Source organism: Fusarium proliferatum (assembly GCF_900067095.1).
Source record: "Fusarium proliferatum ET1 genome assembly, contig: FPRO_scaffold008, whole genome shotgun sequence".
Taxonomy (NCBI): domain Eukaryota; kingdom Fungi; phylum Ascomycota; class Sordariomycetes; order Hypocreales; family Nectriaceae; genus Fusarium; species Fusarium proliferatum.
In genome coordinates, this window is record NW_022194797.1 from 165,394 (window position 1) to 191,306 (window position 25,913).

Sequence of the window (25,913 nt, forward strand, 5' to 3'; positions counted from 1 at the left end):
TAAATAACTGCTTTTTATAAATTGTCATTGCCTCTTATCTCCCCCTATCCTGCAAAGATGGCAATCTCAGAAACGATGAAGGCTGTCGTTTTTGACGGCCCATACAAGATCTCTGTGCAAGACAGGCCTGTTCCTCAGAGTACGAAATCTTCAATGTGTTTTCTTATCACACTAAACTAACTACTGCAAGTCCAGGATGCTCAGGACATCATTGTAAAAGTCAACATGACTGCTTTGTGTGGATCGTGTGTAGCCCTGGCAATAACATCCTATAAATGGAGGGCTAACAAGATATCAGAGAGCTACATTTGTACCGAGGCGTTGAACCAACAGAACCGAATTTTATCATGGGTCACGAATTCACAGGTACTGTTGTTGCTTTGGGCTCTGAGGTCAAGACCGTGCAGATTGGAGACAAAGTCGTCTCCCCATTTACTGCTTCTTGGTGAGGCTTCCTGCTGTTATCTTCTTGGAATGAGATAATTTCAAGTGTAAATACTAACAGTGCACAGCGGCGAGTGCTACTACTGTCAGAACGGTGGCTCAGCACGATGTATCAAGAGCCAAGCCCTTGGTTCTCCCAATCTCGACGGAGCTCAGGCAGAATATGTCCGTGTACCATTCGCAGACGGTACTGTGATCAAGGCCCCCAAAGGAATCCACGACCAGGCCCTTATCCTAATGGCGGATATCTTCCCCACTGGTTATTTCGGTGTCCAGAGCGGAGTTGAGATGATGCCGAAGCTAGATCTGCGAGATTCAACTATTGCGGTGATTGGCTGTGGTCCCGTTGGACTATGCGCCATTGTTGCTGCGGCAGTGCTGAAGCCAAAGCATCTATTTGCTGTGGATAGTGTTCAAAGCAGACTTGATCAGGCAGCGAAACTTGGTGCCGAGCCTCTGAACTTCATGGAGAGCAGGGATAAAATGATTGAGCGCGTAAAGTCTGTTACTGGTGGCAGAGGCGCTGATATAGTGGTGGAAGTGGTCGGTCTCTCGCCAGCCCTCCGAACAGCATTTGACTTAGTTCGCTCATTTGGTGCTATCAGCAGCATTGGTGTCCATAACGCAGAGGTATGTGTCATGATACTCTATGCATCGATGGATTATTAACAGGTAATAGATCCCTTGGTCGGGCAGCGACGCTTATAAGTGAGATTTAATGTCCTATTATTCTACCTTAGCTAATTCAGTCTAGCAAAAATGTCCGTCTACAGATGGGACGGTGCCCAGTCAGAAGTATCTTTTCCGAGGCAATGGAAGTTCTCAAGCAAGAACAGGATTCTCTCAGGTATGTATACTCTCGAGTCAAGGATACAAGGAGCCTAGCTTGAACTGACTGAGTACAGCTTCCTATTCGACAACATTCTCCCACTTTCAGATGCAGTTCGAGGTTACGAACTGTTCAACGAGTCCAAGGTCCAAAAGGTCGTTTTCCAAGTCTGAAGTATATGTGGTCTCAAACCCCGCTGCTGTCTAGCGTCTTCAGAACTCTTGGGGAGGATATCCTAGAGAGGAAAAGTCTAGGTGGTTAATTATCTAATTCTACATTCTATCTTTTTGTCGCCGGATCTGATTTCTCATCATATGTCCCCTCACTCCTGATTGATACTGCCAGTTCCAAAGAGCTCCATATTAATTTGCTCATGCTCAACCCCCAAACTTTGTAACTTGTTCCTTGTTGCTACCATCCAAGAAGCAGGTCCACAAATGAAGAATTGAGATTGCTTGTTTTCCAGTTCTTCGTTCTTCATTTGACACACAGCATCGAGGTCTAGTCGCCCCTCGAAATCATAGTCTTCGCCCTTCTTATCGTTTTGGGACAGGTTCTTGAGCCAGATAAGAGTCTCAACGTTCTCGTGGCCCTCTGCTACACGGCGAATATTTGTACGGAAAGCCATATCCTGTGATGTTCTAGCTGCGTGGAGCCAGAGGATAGGTCTGTTTGCCATCTTCGATCGAGGCAAGCTAAGAACTGACTCGAGCATGGACATCAAAGGTGTAACACCAACTCCCGCAGATATTAGAATGAGAGGCTCATTTGCCATTTTATCATCTTCGATGTCAAGCCAGAATTCACCACGAGGATATGTCATCTCAACCTCTTCTCCAACCTGATAGTGGTTATGTAGGAGATTGGAGACGGTGCCGGGCAAAGATTCGTCTTTTCCTTCCAGAGTAAAACTCTCCTTCTTGATACTGACTCGGTAGTAGTCACTGTGAGGTGCCTGACTCATGCTGTACTGACGGCATTGAAAGATGCCACCAAGCTCGGGTACGTTGATTCGGAGGCTAACATACTGACCAGGATGGAACGAAGGCAAGGGCGTCTTTCCATCAGATGGAATCAAATAAAAGCTTGTGATGAGATCTGCTTCCTTCTCGCGCTTGGAAATCTTGAACTTCCTCCAGCCATCCCATTCGCCGGCCTCTTGATACAATTGCTTCTCACGGTTGATAAAGATATTGGCTAGTTGACCGTAGGCAGCCGTCCACGCATCAGCGATGTCATCCGTGAGGGCATCGCCCAGCACTTCTCCAATGGCTTTGATAAGCTGCTCGCCAACAAGAGCATATTGATCTTCCGTAACCTTGAGACTGACATGTCTCTGGGCAATACGTTCAATCGTAGACGCCAGGAATTCGGGCTTATCAATATAGGTGGCATACGCAAGCACAGCACCAGCCAGAGCTTTGGCTTGAGCGCCGTCGTGCTGATGGCTGAGGTTGAAGATATTACGGAGATCGGGGTAGGTGCCAATCAAGTTCTTGTAGAATAAGGATGTAATAGTCTCTCCATGAATTTTGAGTACAGGGGCTGTTGACTTGACAATGTCAACTTGGGAAGTTGTTAACGACATGATGGATAGTTGGAATAGAAGAAGAATGAATTAATCTCTGAGTGGGTGATGCAGAGAAATGCTGAAAGCGCCGGCATGTCTTCGTACTATATATAGTCAATTAACGGCACAATTTCCATTGCTCGTGCTCGTGCTCGTGAAACTTGATTTTGTCATCCTTGACCCATCGCCAGATGCCAGGATGAAGCATGCTTTCTGAAGATTCCATTTTTATAGTGGGACGTTGTGAGATTTCCGCGGATTTGCTTCAACAGAGGCCTTTCACACAATTATCCAACAAATCAGAGTCAAGCGAATTATGAAGTCTCAGATTGAACTTTCCCAAAGGGGACTAGACTCCGATCATTCTGAGAGCGCTGAGCCGGAGTCATCGGACCATTTGTCGGCTGAACTCGGTATTCAATGGTCACGTGCGACGCTCCCGTCGCACCAGACGTGACGCGAACTTGTCCGGGAAATCTCGGCAAACAGCACCGAGCAGGACCGAGCGGGATGAGAATTACCCTACAGACAGACTTGCTTTGACATGTCGTTGAAAAAGTCTGATCACATCCAGCCTCTGGGGAATGTCTATTGTAGACTGTGAGTTTTAAAGAAATACCTTCTTTACGGAGTAGATAAGCAGATATTGCGCTCATGGAATGTTTTTAAACACAAGATATTCCGACGTCTAGAGCAAAAGATTATACCCGATTATTATGCAGATTGTTCTGTACACAAATAGGGAAATAAGGAAAAAGGGCAAATCTCAAAGAGTAGAAATAAGACATATATTTAAGAACAGCACGACATTTTTCATAGAGGAAGAAGAACTTAAAGCAAGCAATTATATATTATCTTCAACGGGGAATTGAACTCTGGTCGTGAGTGCAGAAGACTCTCTAAGCATACTTAATTAGATTGGGTGCTGACTGTCACGTGAGAGGTTTATGCAAATTGTGCACATCTAGAAACCGTTACATAAATACTGAGTGTGCTTATTAAGGATATGATTAAGCCGTTTGCAGATTCTCAATTGGACCAAGAGCCAGGGCTAATTGACTCAAACCGTAGGGTTTACTCCATAACGACATCTCTCAACCAACAACATGTGGCAAAGCCGAGCTGACAAAGTCAAATCGCCATTATTCAGCATCGCTTGTCAGACTTAGTCAACAAACATTCAGCCATCCAACCGTGAAGAATATTATCTAGATCCAATTAAACTTGCTGAATTGTTCCAGGACCAAATCTCGGCTATAATGCAGGCGTCGTTTGGTGTCTACACGACATCGAGCAAAGTAACGACTGTTGCGGCTGAAAGACCAGGGGGTTTGTTAAATCTATATAGCTTGCAGCCTCTCCATGTTTTATTGCCACTAGACAAGAACAACAACTGAATCTTCGGTACCCTTCAACATGTTGGTCCATTCTGTTCTAGGTTTGTTTGCCTTCCCAGCCGTCGCCCTGGGCTCGTCCTTCACTGCAAAGACAATTAGTCAACTTCCTCTCGGCACATGGTTGGAGAATGTTGCCGTGCGCTCCAATGGAGATCTCCTAGCAACGGAACTCTGGCCCTCAGCCACTGTCTATACCGTCGTCAACCCAGCGGACTGCAAGTCTGGCCTTGAAGAGCTGGTCACCTTCCCCTCCATCACCGGGCTTCTCGGTATCGCGGAGGTACCCAAGAGCCCTGGCAAGCCTGAGACCTTCATTGTTGTTGGTAGTGAAGCGACTGCTCTTAGTCACTTGACGCCAGGAACCTTTGAAGCTTGGGCTATCGAGTTTCCCAACCGACGACACCAGCCCAAGGTTAAGGTCAGAAAGATCAGCGACATGACCAAGAAGAGCGCTTTTCTCAACGGTGTTGCCGCTATCCCCGGCAGGTCAGATGCTGTCCTAGTGTCTGACTCTGTCGCTGGGTTCGTCGGGCGCCTGGACCTAACTACGGGTGTCTTTGACGATTCGGCATTTGTGTTCCCCGAGATGGCCCCTATCGCAGCTGATGCTTTCGGAATCAATGGCATCAAAGTCCGCGACAACTACCTGTACTTCACCAATTCCAACGCTGTCAAGATATACCGCATTGCGATCACACCAGCTGGATACCCGAAAAAAGGTGCCAAGCCTCAACTCGTCGCAGATCTTTCGAGCGGCGTTGGGTTCTTCGATGACTTCGAGTTCGACAAGAATGGCAATATATATGCGGCTACCAACTTTGACAATTCGATCGTTTTTGTTGATGTGAAGACTGGGAAGTGGAAAACAGTCGTTGGCGGTATTCACGAGATGACAGTTGCGGGATCGACGGCTGCTGCATTTAGTTATGGGAAGAAGGGGGAGAAGACGTTGTATGTTTCCACGTCGGGTGCACTTGCGAAGCCTGTCGATGGGACCAAGACGGAGGGTGCTAAGATTGTCGCCGTAAAGGTTCGTCCATAGAGATTACCGAATACTTCTGCTTGGAGAGGTAAAGAATAGTTGGAACTGTGGTCTTAGGAGCGGGAAGTGCCAGTATATATTCTTTATACATCTATCGTACCAAGAGACATTTCAAAAGCCCAGCATTCCCAACAATTCGTGAGGAATGGCACAAGTCTAGACAAATATCATCTTACTATCGCTAAATACTGCTGCCATATAATCCATCGCCCTTGTATGCTGCTTCTAACCCGAGATATGCCACCAAGATCACACAGACAATACTAGCCTTGGGTATTGGGCCCATGCTCGTTCTGACAACCCTAGTGCTCTGACTCACTGACAGGATCCGCAAGCTTGGATCGATAGGCCATCTCGTCAGTGGCTTCAGTGCCAGTAGCAACAGAGTAGTAAACCTCCGCTAGCCGGTTGAAGACGAAGCCAGGATGGGCAATAAAGAGGGAAAAGACTGCCACAGCAATCAATCTAGAAACATCAGTGAGTATTAAGATGACCTATGGCAGATAGAAAGATTAGACTTACACCCCTTCTAAAGCAACAAATAGATCCTCATGCTTGATCAGCTCCCCTTGGTAACCCTCTTTGAGCTCATCGGCACGGAAGATACAACGAGCCAAAGTAGCAAGGACTGCAATGGCGAGGAAGGCAAAGAACAGCTTGTCTCTTGACCCGAGATTCCGAGACTTCTTCGACCGTAGGTATCGAAACATGTAGTCACCGAACAAGAGGCTAAATGCGACCAGCATAATGACTTGTAGAATCAGTCCTGCCATGGCGACATCAACACCGATCTGGCTAGCACCGGATGAGGATGCTGAGAGACCTCCTCCAGTACCTTGCAAGATCAGCGAGATGATATCCATGGGTACAAATACCCAGGCGAAGTATTTGGTGGGAAATCGAGCAAGGCTTGGTCCATAATGCTCAATACTGGACAAAAGTCAGTCAATTGGTGATATCCGCCTAGTGATAATCATACCTTTGGCCAAGGGTGACATAGATTGCGGCACAGTAGAAAACAGGAGCTTGAGTGATAGCAACTGTGACATATTAGTACGCCGTTCGTCATTGAGAGTTTGAAGTACTTACTGATTTGGGTAATAAATGCACCGAAACTCCAAGGATTGATCCAGAGCAGAATACGTGCTATATACCCCGTAACTTTATGTGTGCAGCTCAGGATCATGTACCATATAAACCAGGGTGTTTTCCATTTGAAACCCAAGTAGGCATGCGCAAAAGTCGCAAAGGTGAATAAAGCGGCAAAAGTAATATTGGCAGGGAGAGAAGGTCGGTAACCATAAACGCTCATCTCGATAGGGCATAGCTGACAAGATCGTGAGCAAAGAACAGTAGTCAATACCAAAGCTTATAGAGCTTGGCTCAGAGGTAGGTACCAGCTGCGGACTGGATCTAATGTGGGAATAAACGTACTTCCAAGGTACAGTTGGCCTTGGGGCCAAATATCACAAAGTTCCCCGTGTCGTTCATGGTGATAAAAGCTCTCTTCACCGTTGGGAAACAGAACCGGAAAAAGGATCTTAGTCGGAAAAAAAAGCTAGATAAAAAGGATTACTATAAGACTTTATCGCTCTTACTTTTAAGAGACACTTTATCAGGATCGAACATCCATTCTTATATACTATTAGAACTGATCTACACAACACTGCCACTTTCGCATTCGCATGGGATCCTCGCCGAGACCCTGACTTCACTGTCGTGTAACTGTTTCAAAGGAATAAGCTCGTACTTAGCCTCTACCCAAAGTTATGGAACAGGGAAGGGCAAAGAAACAGACCCCTGTGACCTCAGTTAAGGTTATGCAACTAAATTCAAGCTAATCTTTGGGCTCATTGCTATACATGGGTATTCATATACAATCTATCCAACCGTGGCTGCGTGATGAAATGAAAACAGTAGTGGATTTGCAATATTGAAGGATCGACATACAAGGATCGACATCCCAACTCTCATCTACCACGACACAGCTCGAAATGAAAAACGGTAAGCCTTGCGGAGCGGCCAATGTACTTGGGTGTACGTGACACTAGTCATTACAAGTGTCATGGCTACCTTGCGTTGACCCAGCTTCTTAGACTTAATCTGCCTTGAGCACGAATAATTTTAGGTTTTCTAGATATATAGATTATATTTCAAGTACCAGAATACCAAGACTTGGATAACGGGGCTTCAACCAAGTGTCGGCCCGCCTCTGATGTCAAAGCATTCAGACCATTATACTCAAAGATCCCTTCTAAAGATCAATTTAAATCAGCATGAACTACTGCTTGACAGATAATGGATTTGCATTGAATATGGCCTGGATAGCAGAGACTACCACGACTTTTCTCTGTGAAACATGATTATCAGTCGCCAACAGCTTGATGGCTTGGGTTCTCAACGGATAGAATCAGATCTGCAGAACTTTGTTGGTTCAACGGAATTTGCCGTGTCTCTAGCAGCATGAATTTGAAATCATTACGAATTCAGTCTGGCGGATCATCAGACTTGCTACAGGCATACCAGTGTCGAATCATATAGAACTCTACAAGGAATTGCATTTAACAGTTACATCGACCAATAATATTGATATTTGACCGAGGTGATCCGCAACTGACTGCACCCTAACAACGACATGATACGCCGCGGCCGCTTGGGCCCTGATAGTCAACCTTGCATCTGACAGGAACACTCTTGGCAGATGATCTTTACAGGGCTGTGCATAGATCCATACCATGGGAGACTTGCAGCGCTGATTGGCTCTCTCGCATGGCTAACTAGAAATAACCTTAGCTTGGATCAGTCATCACCCCTCTCCACTTGAGGAGACCGGGGGGATCGGCTTACGAGACTGCAAGGGTTCGGTTGTATGCCGTTTTCATTGGATGGCCGGATAGCCCTACCAGCAACCCTGCAACATGTTTACATCCTGGACAACCAACAAGCCGTCATCAAATTATGCGGATGCGACAGAGGGGAGGATAGCAAATGTGTTGCCAGGCAGTGAAGCACGAGAAAGCGGTATGGATAGTGAGAATAGAAATGTTATTTGCCTAATTTGGATACCATTCGCCGATCAAAAATGTCTCGCAGTTCGAAAACGAAAGATCCTGTATCTCTGTCTCCAATAGCAAATCAGCCATTGACACAGCCAACTGCAGACCCATCCGCACCCCAATCCTTCTCATCATTGCGCCAACCCACTGCCTCTGATCAGCGGAAGTGGTTCTCTGGATCCCAGCGAAGAATAGAGGCCAAATAAGTAAGAAACCTCCAGGGGTCGGATTGCTGCTGAGATGCATTGTCTGCGCAAAACTCTCAACTGTATCGTCTTGGGCTCTGTATCCAAGATGATATGCAACACTGTGGCAGACCCCATCTGCCATCGCGGCTAGGACTTTGGCCGAGCTTTGCAAAGCGTCTTTTTGCTGTGTAGTGCCGTGTTTGAGCGTAGCGATAATAATGGACTCGTGAATCAAAAGCCTGACGTTGCGGTAACAATTCCACACGCAAGCTATCCAGGGATCTGTATACATGTCGTGCTGTAGATCATATCTACTTGAAGGAACGCCATTAGGACCAATGGATCTGTAAGACTTGTATACCCAGCTTAGAGGTAGAGTTTGCGCCCAGTCTTCGAAAAGTCTATCGACCTTGAGAAGCCTGTCAGAAATCACAGCTGGATCCGTGATATGGTGATACTTGAGCTCAGCGCGGACACTAGCCAAGACCTCATTGATCTCGGAAAAGCGATTGACGGGGACAAGGTCACTGTTCTGGCTTCTTTCGGCCCAGCTCGACCATTTTGAGATCTCGAATGGTATGGGTTCCTGCAGCTGGTGGCATGTTGTGATCTAGCGCTGGGTCAATAAATGCAGCCCAAAAGCGGGAATCCGTCTCACCATGATGCGCCGCATCTGCATGAACATCTTCAAGCCAACCACGGTCTGGAACTGGGTTGGACCACGCATCTCGATGCATCTCGCTGCAGCGATAATGTGTTGGCTGAACGCTTTCAGTGAGCCAGTGTCTGCAAAGGCAATAGTCTAGTACTGATTAGTACGTGAAACTCGAATGTGAGATAAGCAAGGCCGCACCTCAAAGGTCCCCATGAGCAATACTGCACCGAGCGTTTCATCAGACACTCTCTGCACAGGATCTTGTAGGGCAATCTGCAACTGACGAATGGCGCTATCATAAAGACGGAATGCTTCTGCCCGCCATTCTGATACGTTGCCAGCATTAGAAAGAGCAGCGAACCCCGCAGCCGCTACTGTTGTACTGAGAAGCCCGAAGGACGACTGTTGATTGCGGATGAGCCCTGGAAGAAACTCATGGTTGTCCCTTAGAGGCAAGGTTCCTCCTGCACTAGTTATATCAAAAACATACTGCCGCATAAAGAAAGTAGTAGCTCTGTCCCGTGCTGGGGGAGATACAGGTCGTTTCCATACTTCAGAGTTCAGGGTCACTGTAGAGCTTGATGTTGTTGTACTCAGTGCACCAGCATTCTTTCTGGCAAGATCTGCAGTGGTTTGGTTGCGGAAGAACATTTTACTTTCAGACGGCCCAGGGCATGCCCACCCCGACGTTTTGCACTGCGTGCATGATGGTGTTAGTTCATCGCACTGCTTTGTGTTAGAGATGCCATCAATTATATCAAGATTTCCTTAGGTGGGAGTCTACATATGTTTACCTTTATTTTTCGCTTCTTGCAGGTCGCGCACCCACGGCTAGGTTTCCCAGTGTTGACCATGACTGATGAAATTCTGACTGAATGATCCAATGCTCGTTTCAGCTTTTCCAAGGACAAATTGGGGATGCTTAGACGTGCAGAATATATAGAAGGAATATTATTGATCCGCTGGGTTGAAGTTAGAGTTTCACCAAGCCCCAGGAGCCGAGCGTTAAAATGTGACGTATCATTGCATTGCCGCCAGTTCTAGGTCCTGATAAAATGGTGCTAACGAGACTGTAAATGCACGCGCCTTTTAGGCGGGAGTATTAAGGCTGGCAATGCTACGATGTACCGGAGCGGGAGGAGGCGATGCAAGATCCTTGTCGCGATGCTGGCCCAGTAAGATTCGAGGAAAAAGCGGCTAAAATAGAATGTGAATCGCTATTAGTTACACCAAGCAACAACTTTCTCGGACTCGCAACTAGTAAGAATAGTGGTAAGAATGCGAAAGGAGTCCGAGATGAAGGATCCGAACACAGCCTCAATCTGAATATTGAATCTTACTAATAATTGAATGCTGCTGTGGTGCCCTGTTTTATCATTTCATTCTATACGCTCTGGGCTGATTGCGACCTCCCAATTATGCGCTATTTAGGCCCCCAAATGCCGTGAAGTCAGCAGAGGTGTCATACCTCATTATCTACTATCTAGACCACAATTGATTATAATACAAGGATCCATATCAAATGGCCCGGATATCTATTTCCAACCACTGTTTTGCGAGCAAGATCGAGGCTCCACTCAAATTTGAGGGGCTCATGTCTTGATCTTTTATTTGGCGATGAGGATACTAGATCAGAATTGTATAATAAACACGGTACAGTATATCGAAAGGTACCGGTATGAAAAAGGTATGCCTACGGATAAGAGCCTTTATCTCAGCCAGGTCTCAATGCCAGGAGTCGAAGAAATACTGGAAGACCTCAAGGAATACCACAGTTCCGAGAGCATGCAGTAGCTACATCAGTTGGGTCAGACTCAAGAGTAAGCCGCGAGAATTCACAATCCCCTTGGCCATCCCAAACATACCAGGACAAGCACATGAGGTCGATCGAGCAGGCTCGCGCCCATATAGCAACCGTGCTATACTGGTTGAAGGATCGATAAGGTTATGTCCAGTTGTTACCCCCCATTCCATGCCCCGAGTACAGATTTGAAGAAGTCAGGAGAGCAACCTCGGGCACCAATGAGCAAATTTCTGCCTATTTCTGTACCTTAAGAATCTATAGTGAGTGTATCAGAAGAGAAGCCGGACATAGCCAGATACAGGCTTTCTCTCGTGGGGAGACTTTTCTTCGTCGACATCTATCGCGAATACACATGCATCAATCAACGTAGGGAAGCGACGCACTAGTCATCATAAGGTGAGAAGATCTTCCCAATGTTATTGCATGATAAGTGAGTAGCGATACTATTCTAATACCATGCAGGCTTATCGGAACCAAGCGGTTTCGGCATGATATCCCAGCCGACCTCCAGACCCTCAATAGTAGCACTGTGCCTGACGGACTTCATGGTGCCGAACCCCGTCTCATGGACCTCGAAATACTCCTCAGGCACATCCTCGGGCTTTTCAAAGTCCTTCGCTTCAAAGCCGCTCGCTCCAGGGTACTGACCGAGGCTTCTCAAATACTTCATCATGCCAGCCAACGAAACATCGACCCTCCAGGAACCGCCCTTGACGGCGCGATGATACACGGCAGCCATGACGCCAACTGCAAGCATATATCCACCTGAGTGATCGAGGGCCTGGCAAGGTGTTGGGCGAGCAGCCTCGCCCTTCCCAGCGTGTTCAGCTTCAGAGACATTCATGCCTGAACATGTCTGCACAAGTGAGTCAAATCCACGGCGGCCTGACCATGGACCTTCGGGGCCGAAAGCAGACATGTTGGCAACAATGATGTTTGGATTGATGTTTCTCAACTCATCATGGGACAGCCCGTATGAAGCAAGGCTGCCAGGTCGATAACCTTGAACGAACACATCGCAGTATTTGAGAAGGTTAAGAAGCCGCTTTCGATCCTCAGGCCTGTGTATATCGAGTTGGACAGTCTTTTTCCCACGGCCAAATTCCCGATCAACCCTCGGCAGGTCTGGTAGTGTTGGTGAAGTCACCCAAATAACCTCAGCTCCATGGGCTGCCAGGGTCTTGCCGCATAACGGTGCAGCAATTACCCGACTCATCTCAACGACACGGAGACCTTGCAGGCACTTGAGATTCCCAGGCTGCATCCTGCTTGGCAGGCCAGTTGGAGTTGACTTGGACAGCTGCTTGATGCTGATAGGGAAGTTGCTGATGGCCCTCGACTGAGGGAGCTTATCCCATTGACGATATGATCGTAGAGCGTAAATTGCGACTTTCCCCTCTGCCGTTCCGCAGTTTTCCAAGTCGATACTGGCCCAATCGGCAGTCTGCTCAGATACTTGCTGTCGAGTAGCACCAGCTTTCAAGCCAAGCAAGTCAAGAGTACCTTGAACGTGGTTTGGAAATCCATCATGGATTCGAACGTAGCCATCTGACGTCTCATGCAATCCACCAATAGCGCCGCCTGACGCAGGAGCAAGTTCGTCAGAAACGGTATACAATCTTTCAGACTTGTACTCTATGACAGCATGCTCGAGCGGTACCGTGACCGCAGGAACAGAGGTTTTGTTTCGCAAGGCATGAAGCTGGCCAGCTGTAAGCGCAGACAGCGCGATAGAAGCTTGTCCGAGAATTCCGATTTTGAATGACGAAGGAAGAGCTGGACCTTTTTTACCAGGAAGCCTAACAGACGTCAAGGCCTTCTCGGGTAGACCAAGGCCTGTCCAAACCTCCTTTAAGACATCGAATGATTCGTAGTTTGTTCGATCGACACTTTGTTTGGCCTTGTTGGCGTCGGGGACAGTGATATTGCTTAGTTCTGAGGCTTGTTCGGGTGTCGGCATGATGGCGGGGTCGGCCGACGTATCGTCTTGGATGTAAAAGAAGGTAAAAGCTTGAAGATTGACAGGTTCAAGTTAGACTCAAGAACAATAAGGGAATATATATACGTCTAGTTGGTCGTATTAGATGTTGGGTGAAGCAGGGACTTGTCACGAGCGCCTTTTATCGGCAATTCCTCCACCCCATAACCGAGTAGCCAATCATGTCGTGCCATCACCACCCTCCCAGTGGAAGCTTCCTCTTTTGATAAACGAGTAAACGAACTTAGTCTCTAACTAAATGAGCAATACAGGAGATAGCGGCTTCTGGAATGACTGAAGGAAAGCCCATATTGAGGCTGTTAATGCCAAATGCATAGATAAATAATTCCAGGAGCAAGAGGAAGACTAAACAACCCTATACTCACATATATACGCTTATGGCGGTTCTTTATATTTAAGATAAATATTACTTATTTTAAAAATATATATATATACTGATATATTCTACCTCCTTAACATAATAATTAAGAACAAGCTTTAAAACCTCTTATTGTCAGGAAGACTTCTTTTTACGCTTTTATTTTTTAATCTTAAGTTTATTCCGCATTTTCTCAAACCAATCCATTATTGCTAAGTGTTATAGACAGGAGATCAAACAAGCGCAACCAGACTAATCATTTAAGTATTTCACTCTCTATACTCAAAGGGCTACTTCACTCAGGGCTTTATATATGCCATAGAGACCAAGTCAACTAATGACCTCTCGCAGTTATCGAGCCATCGCCATCTCGCATTGCTATATGCCCAACTTAACCGTGTCTCCACTTTAACTCGGAACACCTCCACACGCGGAAAGTGGGCGTTTTGTCTAAGCCTCCTTGCCAATTTCGGATCGCCACCAGCTTCTGACTTGATCAATTACTTCATTCAATCAAATTTTCTGTAACAAGCTTTTAAATATGGAAAAACTAACGCGTGGCAGATTCCGGGCTCGGACCTGTAGATGACGAAGCCGCAGTTGATGAGGAAGTATAAGATCATGAAAGAGTCGCGCCGTGTCCAGCAATCAGCACTCATATCGAGCATCACTTCACCACAATTCCACTCGCTCAAGAACATCTCACTTGCCGACATGTTGCAATCATTCGGAATCGCCATGGCTTTTCTAGCCTCCCCATCCTTCGCATCTTCTCTTTCGGAACTCTGCACCTCCTCAAACCTGAAAGCTGCACTGCCCTCCAACGGAACCCTTTTGGGGATCAACATGATCCCATCTACCATCACGGCTTCCACGGCGACTTACAATGCCAGTGCTGGTATGGGAGGCGGACCGATGAGGCGTGATGCCGATACTTATGACTACTGTAACGTCACTGTCACTTACACTCACGGCACCAAGGGTGACACCGTGAACCTCAAGTATGCCTTTCCTGATCCCGACGACTTCAAGAACCGGTTTTATGTTGCTGGCGGTGGCGGCTACTCTCTCAACACTGACACTACTGGGGGCCTCAAGTATGGAGCGGCCGCTGGAGCTACTGATGGCGGGTACGATGCCTTCAACTACAGCCTCGACGAGAAATTCCTTCTCGGCAACGGTTCCATCAACTGGGATGCAACATACATGTTCTCCTATCAAGCTCTCGGAGAGATGACCCAGATCGGAAAGTATATCACCAAGAACCTTTATGACATGTCAAAGTCGAGCAAGGTCTATACCTACTACGAGGGCTGCTCGGATGGCGGGCGAGAGGGAATGAGCCAGGTTCAACGATGGGGCGACGAGTATGATGGTGTTATCGCTGGAGCTCCTGCATTTCGCTTCGCGCAGCAGCAAGTCCTGCACGTCTACCCAGCCACCGTTGAGCACACTCTCGATTATTACCCCCCTCCTTGTGAGCTCAAGAAGATCGTCAACGCGACTATCGAGGCCTGCGATGGTCTCGATGGAAGGAAAGATGGTGTCATCTCCCGAACAGATCTTTGCAAAATACACTTCAACCTCAAGTCACTCATTGGCAAAGAATACTACTGTGCGGCTGAGACCAGTTCTTCACTTGGCTTTGGGTTCAGCAAGAGACAGTCTCCCGGAAGTCAGACGAGCAATGCCCCAGAGCAGAATGGCACTATTACTGCGGAGGGTGTCGCTGTTGCTCAAGCTATTTACGATGGCGTCTTCAACGGCAAAGACGAAAGAGCGTACCTGTCTTGGCAGATTGGTTCTGAGTTATCTGATGGTGAGCCTACCTACGACAACAAAACCGACGAGTGGACTCTGAACATCCCCTCTACTGGTGGAATGTACGTTGCAAAGTTTATTGAGCTACTTGACCTCGATAACCTCGATAACCTCAACAATGTCACGTATGACACTCTGGTAGACTGGATGAACACTGGTATGGTCCGTTACTACGACAGTTTACAGACTATCCATCCCGATCTCACAACCTTCAGGGAAGCTGGCGGCAAGCTCCTTCACTATCATGGCGAATCAGATCCCAGCATTCCCTCAGGTTCTTCCGTTCACTACTGGCAATCTGTTCGATCCATCATGTATCCAAAGCTGTCCGATGAGAAGGCACAAAAGGCTCTTTCCGAATGGTACCAGTTCTATCTCGTGCCTGGAGCTGCTCACTGCGGCACAAACTCTCTCCAGCCAGGTCCTTATCCTCAAAATAACATGAACGTTATGATTGATTGGGTCGAGAATGGTAAGCAGCCGTCGAGACTCAATGCTACTGTTTCTTCGGGCGATTACAAAGGAGAGACGCAGATGTTGTGTCAATGGCCTAAGCGACCTCTTTGGAAGAACGATAAGAGTTTCGCGTGTGTTGATGATAAGAAGTCGATCGAGAGTTGGACATACAGCTTCAATGCTCTCAAGATTCCTGTATACTAGTCCCCTTTTGGCTTCGGCGGGTAGTGGCTCTCGAGCAAGTATGAAGATGTTGTCCGTGTATTCAAGTATAGCTTTTAGGACCTTCCTGTACTTTACCATTATCTCGAATCATTCCATAGTCAAAATGACCTTCAAACCCAGCCTGACAGTTCGTAAATAACACTGTGACGTCAGAAGGCGGCGATTATTGATAAAGCCACCGTCAAGATCGATAGAGTGGTGGCTTCGCCCGTTAGTCAATTTGGTCAGCCAAGCTAGCGGATTGTGCAGATATGGACAAGCTCACCGAGTCAGTTGACTATTACTCTCTCACTAAAATGCCGAGGCTAAAACAAACCATCCCCCTCGCCTTTTCACTCCACAATTTTCGCTCTTGATTCCTCAATTACTGCAACTCGACAAATTCAGAAATAGGCGATTGACACAACCCTACAATCTCATATGGGCTCTCCAGGCCTGAGCCACGAGTCGCCACACTCATCTGAATCCCAATCGCAATCTCAATCTCACCAACAGCCGAGGACTCAACGGTCACGAGGCGGATGCCAGACGTGTCGGGTTAAAAAAGTAAAGTGCGACGAGACGCGACCGATTTGCCGACGATGCATCCGCTTGGAATTGACCTGCGACTATACGCGCCTCCCTCGCAAAAAGTACACCAGGCGCGCTATCGGTCCCCCTGTTGCATCGTATCCTGCAAACTTGATTGCCAATGCAGATGTGGCGTCAACCCCTAGTAGCACCAGCTCTACAGCCCGTGGTGGTCACCCATATCCTGGGGAGGTATACTCCGCAGGCTCTCTATCCGATACTCAGAGTGCAGATATCAGTTTACCACCACTGAATTCCATTGCGGAAGATGGCCTCGCACTTGACCTCTCACCCGACTGTGCCGCTATCTTGTCCCATTCCGATCACTCGGCAATCCACTTCTTCCGATTTGTTCTTCCAGGGATGGTTGGGACGCGGATATCGATGCACAGCGGCCCCGGGTTGGTCTGGAAGTTGGCTCAACAGAGTCCCATGGTCCTTCACATGGTCTGCGCAGTCAGCGGCCTGTCCTGGTCCGAGAAGACAACTGGTTCTGAGTCAGATGCCGAGTTTAGACGATTGAGAGCTATACAGCACTATAGAGAGGGTTTGCAGATGCTAGCCATGGCCACGCAGGTCCCTAGCGAGATCACCTATCTGCCACCTGTTCTAGCTACTTTATGGCTCATGCTCTTGTACGAGCTCAAGTTCGGGGATGGTTGCGGCATTGGGTTTGATGCACATCTTCGAGGCGCCACTTCGATATTACTAGGTCGATCGCAACTCAACAGCAGTGAAGGTAGTGAGCAGCGTATCTCACATATCATTGAAGCTGAGAGCTTCTGCCCTGTCTCCTGCAGGATTCTCATATGGCTCTCACATGCCGATGGAGGTGCTGTTCTGAATGGCTTTGGCGGGGCAGTCAACAACCTTCTAGGAGGCTCTTCACTCGATATGTCTGAGAGAGAAACGGAAGGTCGACTAGAACGCGCAAGAAAATTACAAAAGCGCTCTGTTCTTGCCAACTACGACTTGTGGGGAAGGTCGTATCCCCAGACAGAGCTGCTGGAGGATCTACAGTGTAGTGACCTGTCATGCTTCGATGCTGAATGCGCTCAGCTGAAGTTCATGGTTGGTGCCCTAGCTGCGGCTGAGCATCGAGACAACGTCCCCCACGCTTCGTGGAGACAATCTGTCGCAGGTGCCATTCGTAACGTCAGATCTAGATATGGAGAGTTGATAAGCATCGCTAACCGCCTTGAACTACCGGATGATGGACCTCATAGACGGTTCGCAATGGAGATGCAGTCGGTCGTCTCCTGCTTTCACGCCATATATGTCTGCTTTCTCCGCGTCACTTACGGACAAGAACCAATGTCACCAGAGCAACGCGAGGCCATGAAAGAAATCATGTCGCTAGCATTCAAGGCATACCGAGATCAGGGAGAGGAAGGTTTAGCCCGGCTAGGCTGGCCATTGTTCGTCGTGGCAATTGAGTCAGACGATATATTGCATAGATCTTGGGTTCTGGAGCGGTTTAGCGAGCTGGCATCCCATGGGGTGAACTATCGCCAGGCTTATCAAGCTATACAGGTTGCTATAGGAAGTCGGCCACTGGATGAAAGAACAGCGGGCTATTTCGAAGTGTTTCGCGTCGAATCCTTCCCGCGATTTTTACTTTGCCAGGGCTGTTGATAAGGCACTACATAGTAGAAATTTACGAAATAGCCGATCGGCATCAGACTCTGGCTTGTCTTGAATTACCCGATGACATTTTAGCTTGTCTGATTTTTTTCTGAGTCCAGACCATCCTCTCCACATACCCTTCACCCCGCATTCTCCAGATTCCCCAGCGACCAAACACTCGGGATGGGATATGCAGGCTGGGAGAGATATCGCCAATCCCAATTAGGAGTCAACTGTTGATAAGCTGCTCGGTCTCAAAATTGTGGCGTTCTCTATCTCTCAGGGCTATCAAGGCCTCACTTGATACTTAACCTTCACGGTCGAACAGCCCTCAATGTCCTCTACTCCGACTCTCTAGACCTCGACTTTCACCTGACCCTTACACTTTTTTCAACACTATCCAAGATCGCCAGCATCATGTGGTCCCCAACCGGTATCATCGGGCCCTTCCAGCCAAAATCCAGTAGTCTTACAGTCATGCTCCTCGTTGCCAGCGCAGCAGTCTACGCAACAACAGCCGGTTACGACTCGGCGCTCATGAGCGGAATCAACATCATTCCCTCCTATACCGAGTTTCTAAACCTCAACACTACTACCCGTGCCTTAAATGTGTCTGCAAACTTCATTGGATGGGGCATTGCGTCTCTGATAATGGGTCCTGTCGTCAACGCGATTGGTCGCAAGAACTCCATTTTGGTCGCTCTCTTGACCAAGCTTTTCAGCATTGGATTGGTTGCTGGCTCCCAAAACTTTGCCATGTTCCTTTCTGGTCGCATCATTCTGGGTGTTGCTTCTGGACTTTCAAGCATTGCTGGTTCGACGTAAGAGCTCTTTCTATCTTGCACGCCTTTAGCTTCGACTAACCTCTTCTTAAATACAGTTGGCTCGCCGAGACTCTTCCGCCCAAGATTCGCGGACTAGGCCTAAGCATTACTTTCTCCGTCTACTACGTTGGCGCCTTGATTTCCGCAGGCATTACCTATCGAACAGCCGAAATCCCCGGAGAATGGTCTTGGCGTCTTCCTATTCTTTTACAGAGCATGTTCTCCTTGATCTGCATCCTCTGTCTGTTCCTGACTCCCGAATCGCCCCGATGGCTTTCCCATCAAGATATGATGGACGAAGCTCTACAAGCCATAGCGTCAATTGTGGCCAATGGAGACCAGTCCAACCAGGAAGTTCGTGAACAATATCAAAGCGTGGTTGATAGCAGAGAAAGGGAGCGAGCTGAAGGCAAGACGGCGTCATACACTGAGCTCTTCGCGACTCGCTCCGCTCGGAGACGACTCATGCTTGCGGTATCGGTAGCTGTCATTGTCATGGCAAGCGGTAAGTCCCAGATCGACAGGCTAAGCGTCTATATATACTGACGGTATCAGGAAATAATATCGCATCCTTTTTCCTTGGAGACATGCTCACGAATGCTGGTATCACGAATAGGACTACCCAACTACAAATCGTATGTGATGATGCTATAATACTATCATTCGTTGCTAACTGTATCTAGAACATTGTACTACAATCTTGGTGTCTTATTTGTGCAATGATAGGGACGTTCCTGATGGATAGAGCTGGTCGAAAGACCCTATGTCTCTCTGCCTGCGTCGGAATGACCATCCTAATGTTTGTAATCGGCGCACTGACCAAGAGTAAGCTGACATAGACCCTAACATCTACTCGAACTAATACCTTTCTAGCTTTTAGTACTAGCCAAGACCTCGCTGGGATCTATGGTACAGTCGCTTGCATCTTCCTCTTTATGGGTGCATACAGTGTTGGAATCACCCCCATCACGCAACTCTACCCTCCAGAAGTTCTGAGCTACTCTATCCGTACCAACGGAATGGCCATATGGGCTGGAACGATTGCGATATTTGCGTGAGTTTCCTATCAAGTCCGTCCTATCCTGGACCACGCTAAAAGATACAGCATTGGAACCACTCTTGTGTTCCCAATTGCGCTTGAGGCTATCTCCTGGCGTCTTTACTTCATCATTGGAGCTTGGGATGTTCTAGAGACCATCTTCGTTGCTGTTTTCTGGGTCGAAACAAAAGGACTGTCCCTCGAGGAGATTGACGAGTTGTTTGAAGGGGTAGTTTACAACGGTCATGGAGTTGGGGAGGTTCGTGAAGATGGAACCATGACCAAGGATCAAGATGAAAAGGATCGATCTGTATCTGTTGCCCGCTCGGCCTCGGAGTAGCCTTTTCCGGCTAACGTCTCCCACCCAAAGACCGGCCACCCCTATAGACTGGCCACCTTATTTTCAACCTAGCCACCCAATTTATATATACTTTAAACAGTCATAACTCTATCAATTTAATTCCAATTAATTTTAAACTAATGCCAATTAATTTAGAATGCCTTCTTTTACTAAAAAAGATATAAGCGCTACGCTTTAGATAGTTGCAGACAGTATATCAGTAAATAAAGCAGCCAAAGCTTATAGCATTAACTATTCTATACTCTAAGGTCAGATTAAAGGAAGTATAACACTAAAAGAAGCCTAAAAACCTCACCAAAAGCTCTCTAATACTTAGGAAAAGCGTCTTTAAGACTAGATTGTTATCTAAGCTAATCTAAGATACCCTATATTGCATCAGCAAGTCAGAGAGTTCGCCAGTAAGATTGCCATCTATAACGGCTTCCTAGAAGGCATTAAAAAAAACTAGTTATAGGGCTTTTTAGGATAAAATCCTAATATTAGGACTTTAAAAGGCAAGAAAATTAACTTTAATTAATATTATAGAGCTTCTTCTAAACTAATAAAGGCATTCTTTATACTTCTTATAATACCGGCAATACACCTAATTAAGCAGGGAAATAGATATAACATTAATAAAGTTAGAATAATAAAAAGAATAAAAATAAACAGTCTATTCCTTAGTTATTAGTTAAAGAAGTCAGTACTTATTCGTCAGCCTGGTTCTTATGCCTAGATTACAATTCTTAAGTATATCTTAGTAACTGGAAAGGTCTTAAAACCTACAGTTATTTTTAAGGAGAAAACAGTCTAATAACAATATTTCCCTAAGGATTTAGACTTCCTAGAAAACTAGAAATTTGCCTGCAGTAATAAGAGATAGATAAGCAATAAATTGGCATTAGTTTAGTTAAGAAAAGTCTTTATTCTATTAATACAGCCCAAAAAGAAAAATAAACCCTGACTTTTTATTCTTAACGGCTATAAAAGTTATATTATAGAAAAGTTCTTTTAGAAATATTATAATAATAATATATATCTATTATTTCTTCCTGCTTATATTTCTTATGTCCTTTAGCCACTAGATATTGCAGTTTTTAATCCTCTAAAGAGGGCATATCGTTATCTTCTTTTAGATTTTACTTCTATCTCTAATGACAGTTATATCAATAAGATTATATTTCTATACACTTATGATAAGGCTTAGAGAGAAGCTATTATAAAGTCTAATGCAATTGCCGGCTTTAAAGCTACTAGACTGTGGCCTGTAAATCTGGCAAAGGTCTTAATAAACCTGATAGTTATAGAGACACCTTCTCCTGCTGTTACAGCAAATTTACCGCCAAAAGAGCAGGATTTAAGTCTCCTAAAGACTTTCCGTTTATCTATATAGCTTCGGCAAGCTCTAGGCCAAGTCCTAGCTTCTATAACGTAAGATCTAACCGTCAGGCTGCTTTTTAGGAAGATTGGCAGTTAATTAGACTGTTATAACTTTAATATTAAGCGACAGAATAGAGAAATAAGTGTTCTATAGCGGGAAAATGAAGAAAATTGACTAAAATGGCGTAAAAAGGTTGTCTATAACCTAAATGCGGAGTTTGTAAAGATTCTAGCAATAAAGAAAGCTCGTGAATAGATATAGAAGACTTTATAACTAGAAAGAATAGCTAATAGGGTTAAGAAATTAAAACTTAAGGATCTTTGTACTAATTTCTATTTAAATATTTACTAACTGAAGTTTTATTTAATATAAAAAATATGGTGTTATAATAATTAATTAATTAATTATAATATCGGGTTTTTAGTGTTTTGGCCGAGGTGGCCAGTCTGTGGGGGTGGCCGGTCTTTGGGTGGGGGACGTTAGAGCATGTACTGCAATGTCGCTGGCTCCGTTGACGCATTCAACAGCCAACAAAACCAACTACCATAGCTTTAGCATCATTCATCTAAATGATGTCACCAAATTGACCGACATCACCTACATTCCAACTGCTTTCACAGATGATACAGTGCAGAGTCAGTATCACGGCGGCAGTCCAAATAGTAACGTACTACTAAACGCCGTAACTCCGAGTGTATAGCCGCACTTTTTGCTTTGATGTCTTCGACAGCATACCGCAAATAGGTTCTTGCATTTGATGATAAAGTTGAAGTTATCCAAGTTCCACTGAGTGGTTGTAAGCTCTGAGCCACAGATCTTGGCGGTGTCTGAGTACATCTCTTTCTCATCTTTCTTTAGATACAGTCCGTTCGTCAACTTCACATTATGTATAAATCAAAGTAAGAAATTCTTGGATAAACATGATACATAGCAGGGTCTCAAGAAACTACTTCTCCTGACCAAGTAGCCATCCCAAACCATCAGCTGCGTCCTTAGCAAACCTGGCGCTTGCACTATGAGCCGGATAGTCATACCAAAAAACATGCGGTAGCCCCTCATAAACAACCGTCTTAGTCTGAACCCCACTCTCGACTCTAAGTTCCCTCTCATAAATCAGTGCCTCATCCCTCAACAGGTCAGCCCCACAGATCTGGAAGAACGTGGGGGGTAAGCCTCTATGCCCAGTTGGCCAAAGAAGAGGGTTCCAAAGTGGCGAAGCAAAGTCTGGCTCAACGGCTTTGTCATAAACCTTTGTAGACTCTGCAGTGAGCGCCATACCATTCTTCAGCTGCTCTCTACTGTTGTAGAGGGGTTTATACTTGTCAGTAAGGGCTTGTGGCATCAGAGCAGGAGGAACGCAATGATAAAGCCCAGTGAGTGGAGGCGAGAGCTTTTCGTCCCGAGCCTTGTGCGCCAAGGGGATGCTGAGATGTGAACCAGCCGAAGTCCCGCCAAAGACAAAGCCACGCGTTGGATCGGCCTGAAGAGTGGTCGCGTTCTTGGACAGCTGTTGAAGTTTTGATTTAGTCAAAGAATCATTCATGGAACAATTGACCTACCCATATGAGAGCGTCCCAGCAATCGTCATATGCAACAGGAAACTTGACTTCTGGAGACAGCCGATACTCCAAGCTCACCGCGACGCAATCATATCTCCGGACTGCTTCAACACAGGTTGGCATCTCCATCTCAGCGTTACCCAGGATAAAGCCTCCACCATGAATGAGAATTACAAGAGGCCGGTCTGCCTTCGACTGGTCAGTCTTGCGACGATAAACGAGCGCCCTGACTTTGAATCCATCCCTGACGGGAATATTAATCTCTTCTTCAGACAATTCATTTTGCATCTGCGAACGAAGAAGATCAGCGTCTTGCTGGAAGAGACTGTCAAACTTGGTTCGCGTTTGCTCTAGAGTAAGATGCTCCGTATCGCCCGTGAACCTCCCCTTTACTCCATTATTTATCATCTGTACAATCCTGGTGAGTACTTTTGAGGATCAATAGCTACCATGCATACTGCTGACTGACTTCTTGTAACTCATCGTTAATCGTCGCTGCTAAATGCCATGTTTCGGGCTTTTTGACTTCAAAAGTTTGAGCAGTCATAATGAGAAATCAATGAGATTTGATTTGAAGCAGGTGGTAAGGCGGAATGATTTGGATTGGTGTGAGTGAGGTCGAATCTCGAGCGCATTAATAGACATTATCATAATTTGGGTTTGTTCAGTCCGCTCTGGCTCAGTATGAATAGAATTCCCTATCCATCTAAATGACTATAGTGATACAAGCGATATCGGGTAAGTTCGTCAAGCCGATCGGCAATTTCAACTGCTTTGTCGCTTAATTGAAAAAATACATCGCGCCAAGCCGATCTGATTAGTCAGTGGACCAGGCCATGGTTCGACGATTGTGCGATCGGTTAATTCACTTAGGCCAGGAGATTCTCCAGCTAAAACCGACGGTGGCTGAGAACAGAAAACTAACCTCGGAAGCCTCTGTAATCCATCTACACACCGGTGGAGAGGAATGACAGCCGATTGAAGTTCCGTATCTGTCATCACCAGTTTGTGTTTATAAACCAAGTCCCATCAAGCCATATCGCTGCCTATCTGCATCGCGCATTTTGATTTCAACAAGTTATTTCACCTTCTTAAGCAATAAACCATCAGTTTCACTCCGGCATTTATAGCCTTTGAGAAAAATGTCTTATACCGAAACAGAGCAGTTAGAGCTATCGCAGCAGCTTTTGCTGGAGTAAGTCTACCGCTGCTTTGGCATGTGATCAAGTTTGAGTCACTCTACTAACAGAGACAAGTAGCTACAACCTGCTGGACCAGAGATTTGCTGCTCTGAAAAAGTCACTCGTCAAGCCTGAGAATAAACAGAAGGTGATAGAGTCGTATGAGCGCCTGGTCAAGATTCTGCGTAAGGAAGTCGATCACATCGACAAGCATGGAGCTGCCCTGGTTCCAGAGATTGACTTCGACGACGTCCGAAAGAACGGTATGCGGTTTCCAAACAAAAGGGTTCATATGCTCTCGAATAATTCCTTTCTAACTTGCTGTAGGCGGCAAACTTCCCGATGACTTCACCAAGCTGGTGCATGAACGAGGCTGCATAATCCTTCGAAACGTTGTCAGTGAAGAGCAAGCGGTCAGTTGGGAGACGTCGCTGAAGGACTACACCAAACGTCATCCGGGCGTAGGCGGTCATCCCCACCACAAACCTGCAGCCTGGAACGTGTTCTGGACCAAAGCACAGATGGAAATGCGAACGCATCCCAGAGTCTTGGAAGCCATGAGATGTGTCTCCAGGTTATGGCACGTATCTGATCCAACAATCCCCATTGACCTCGACAGTCAGGTTATCTACCCTGATCGAATTCGCATCCGTTATCCCAGCAATGATCCCGGACAATTTCCTTTGGACCCTCACATGGACAGTGGGGCGATCGAAAGATGGGAGGATGATGAGAACCGAAAGAACTACGCGGCCATTTTTGAGGGTAACTGGCAAGACTGGGATGCGTGGTCTGCGGATCACCGTGTCACAGCCCAAAGTGATCTTTATCATACAGGTACAGCTTGCTCGGTATGGAGAAGTCTTCAAGGATGGCTGTCCCTTTCAAACACACAGACTGGTGAAGGGACACTACGAGTACTCCCCAGTCTGAAGTTGTCTATGGCCTACATCATGCTGAGACCGCTGTTCCATACTGGAGAGTACAACGATTCTCTACCCACGTTCCCAGGCGCCACTCCAGGCCAAACCCAGTTCTTCCCAACTGTTGAGGGCCATCCTGATCTCGACATCAAGCGAGCCATCGTCGGTATTCCCCCTGTCCGACCCGGTGATTATGTCTTCTGGCACTGTGATTTGGTCCATGGCGTGGATCCCACGAACCCCGGGCTCGTCGATTCAAGCGTGTCATACAACGCGTGCAATCCGCTGACACCCTATAATATTGAGTCTCTCCTGACGACTCGTGATGCATTTCAGAAAGGAGATGTGCCGATTGACTTTACGCGATCGCATGGCACATGGGAGAGGGAATACGACCATGAGGATTGCGGAGCCAGGGTTGAGAACATTCTTACCAAGGCGGGTCTTCAGGCGATGGGTCTCGAAAGGCTTGATACGGAAGAAGAGGGGTTGACACAGGGTCAAAAGGAGGTGCGTGAGATGGCTAATGGGAAGTTGGGACTGTGAGTAGAAGAGAGATAATATTTAAATTGAAATGAGTGTCACGACTTGCGTCTTTTGTTATAAGTGTATGATAATCCCCTCAA

General features: G+C 46.6%; 11 protein-coding genes across 11 annotated transcripts; 6 read left to right on the forward strand and 5 right to left on the reverse strand.

The window, feature by feature from the left end:
* Window positions 1-57: 57 nt before the first annotated feature.
* On the forward strand, window positions 58-1,446 carry FPRO_13718 (uncharacterized protein; the record flags this gene model as incomplete). Its single annotated transcript, XM_031218664.1, has 7 exons — window positions 58-139; window positions 191-245; window positions 299-445; window positions 513-1,074; window positions 1,124-1,152; window positions 1,199-1,291; window positions 1,350-1,446. The coding sequence occupies 7 exons, from the start codon at window positions 58-60 to the stop codon at window positions 1,444-1,446; spliced, it is 1,065 nt and encodes a 354-aa protein (XP_031084500.1).
* Window positions 1,447-1,595: 149 nt separating this feature from the next.
* FPRO_13719 (putative flavohemoglobin) lies at window positions 1,596-2,861 on the reverse strand (the record flags this gene model as incomplete). The annotated part of the gene is made up of 1 exon (XM_031218665.1): window positions 1,596-2,861. The coding sequence occupies one exon, from the start codon at window positions 2,859-2,861 to the stop codon at window positions 1,596-1,598; it is 1,266 nt and encodes a 421-aa protein (XP_031084501.1).
* A 1,398-nt stretch (window positions 2,862-4,259) lies between these two features.
* FPRO_13720 (uncharacterized protein) lies at window positions 4,260-5,282 on the forward strand (the record flags this gene model as incomplete). Its single annotated transcript, XM_031218666.1, has 1 exon — window positions 4,260-5,282. One exon carries the CDS (start codon window positions 4,260-4,262, stop codon window positions 5,280-5,282), a length of 1,023 nt encoding a protein of 340 aa, XP_031084502.1.
* Window positions 5,283-5,584: 302 nt separating this feature from the next.
* FPRO_13721 (uncharacterized protein) lies at window positions 5,585-6,773 on the reverse strand (the record flags this gene model as incomplete). Its single annotated transcript, XM_031218667.1, has 5 exons — window positions 5,585-5,747; window positions 5,805-6,212; window positions 6,262-6,322; window positions 6,372-6,609; window positions 6,717-6,773. 5 exons carry the CDS (start codon window positions 6,771-6,773, stop codon window positions 5,585-5,587), a joined length of 927 nt encoding a protein of 308 aa, XP_031084503.1.
* Window positions 6,774-8,335: 1,562 nt separating this feature from the next.
* Window positions 8,336-9,832, reverse strand: FPRO_13722 (uncharacterized protein; the record flags this gene model as incomplete). Its single annotated transcript, XM_031218668.1, has 3 exons — window positions 8,336-9,136; window positions 9,185-9,328; window positions 9,380-9,832. 3 exons carry the CDS (start codon window positions 9,830-9,832, stop codon window positions 8,336-8,338), a joined length of 1,398 nt encoding a protein of 465 aa, XP_031084504.1.
* A 1,601-nt stretch (window positions 9,833-11,433) lies between these two features.
* Window positions 11,434-12,945, reverse strand: FPRO_13723 (uncharacterized protein; the record flags this gene model as incomplete). The annotated part of the gene is made up of 1 exon (XM_031218669.1): window positions 11,434-12,945. One exon carries the CDS (start codon window positions 12,943-12,945, stop codon window positions 11,434-11,436), a length of 1,512 nt encoding a protein of 503 aa, XP_031084505.1.
* Window positions 12,946-13,963: 1,018 nt separating this feature from the next.
* On the forward strand, window positions 13,964-15,823 carry FPRO_13724 (uncharacterized protein; the record flags this gene model as incomplete). Its single annotated transcript, XM_031218671.1, has 1 exon — window positions 13,964-15,823. One exon carries the CDS (start codon window positions 13,964-13,966, stop codon window positions 15,821-15,823), a length of 1,860 nt encoding a protein of 619 aa, XP_031084506.1.
* Window positions 15,824-16,264: 441 nt separating this feature from the next.
* On the forward strand, window positions 16,265-18,049 carry FPRO_13725 (uncharacterized protein; the record flags this gene model as incomplete). The annotated part of the gene is made up of 1 exon (XM_031218672.1): window positions 16,265-18,049. One exon carries the CDS (start codon window positions 16,265-16,267, stop codon window positions 18,047-18,049), a length of 1,785 nt encoding a protein of 594 aa, XP_031084507.1.
* A 408-nt stretch (window positions 18,050-18,457) lies between these two features.
* FPRO_13726 (uncharacterized protein) lies at window positions 18,458-20,243 on the forward strand (the record flags this gene model as incomplete). Its single annotated transcript, XM_031218673.1, has 6 exons — window positions 18,458-18,861; window positions 18,921-19,369; window positions 19,420-19,499; window positions 19,548-19,689; window positions 19,738-19,918; window positions 19,970-20,243. 6 exons carry the CDS (start codon window positions 18,458-18,460, stop codon window positions 20,241-20,243), a joined length of 1,530 nt encoding a protein of 509 aa, XP_031084508.1.
* Window positions 20,244-22,570: 2,327 nt separating this feature from the next.
* FPRO_13727 (uncharacterized protein) lies at window positions 22,571-23,730 on the reverse strand (the record flags this gene model as incomplete). Its single annotated transcript, XM_031218674.1, has 3 exons — window positions 22,571-23,131; window positions 23,184-23,591; window positions 23,653-23,730. 3 exons carry the CDS (start codon window positions 23,728-23,730, stop codon window positions 22,571-22,573), a joined length of 1,047 nt encoding a protein of 348 aa, XP_031084509.1.
* A 595-nt stretch (window positions 23,731-24,325) lies between these two features.
* FPRO_13728 (uncharacterized protein) lies at window positions 24,326-25,833 on the forward strand (the record flags this gene model as incomplete). The annotated part of the gene is made up of 3 exons (XM_031218675.1): window positions 24,326-24,378; window positions 24,443-24,627; window positions 24,692-25,833. 3 exons carry the CDS (start codon window positions 24,326-24,328, stop codon window positions 25,831-25,833), a joined length of 1,380 nt encoding a protein of 459 aa, XP_031084510.1.
* Window positions 25,834-25,913: the final 80 nt, after the last annotated feature.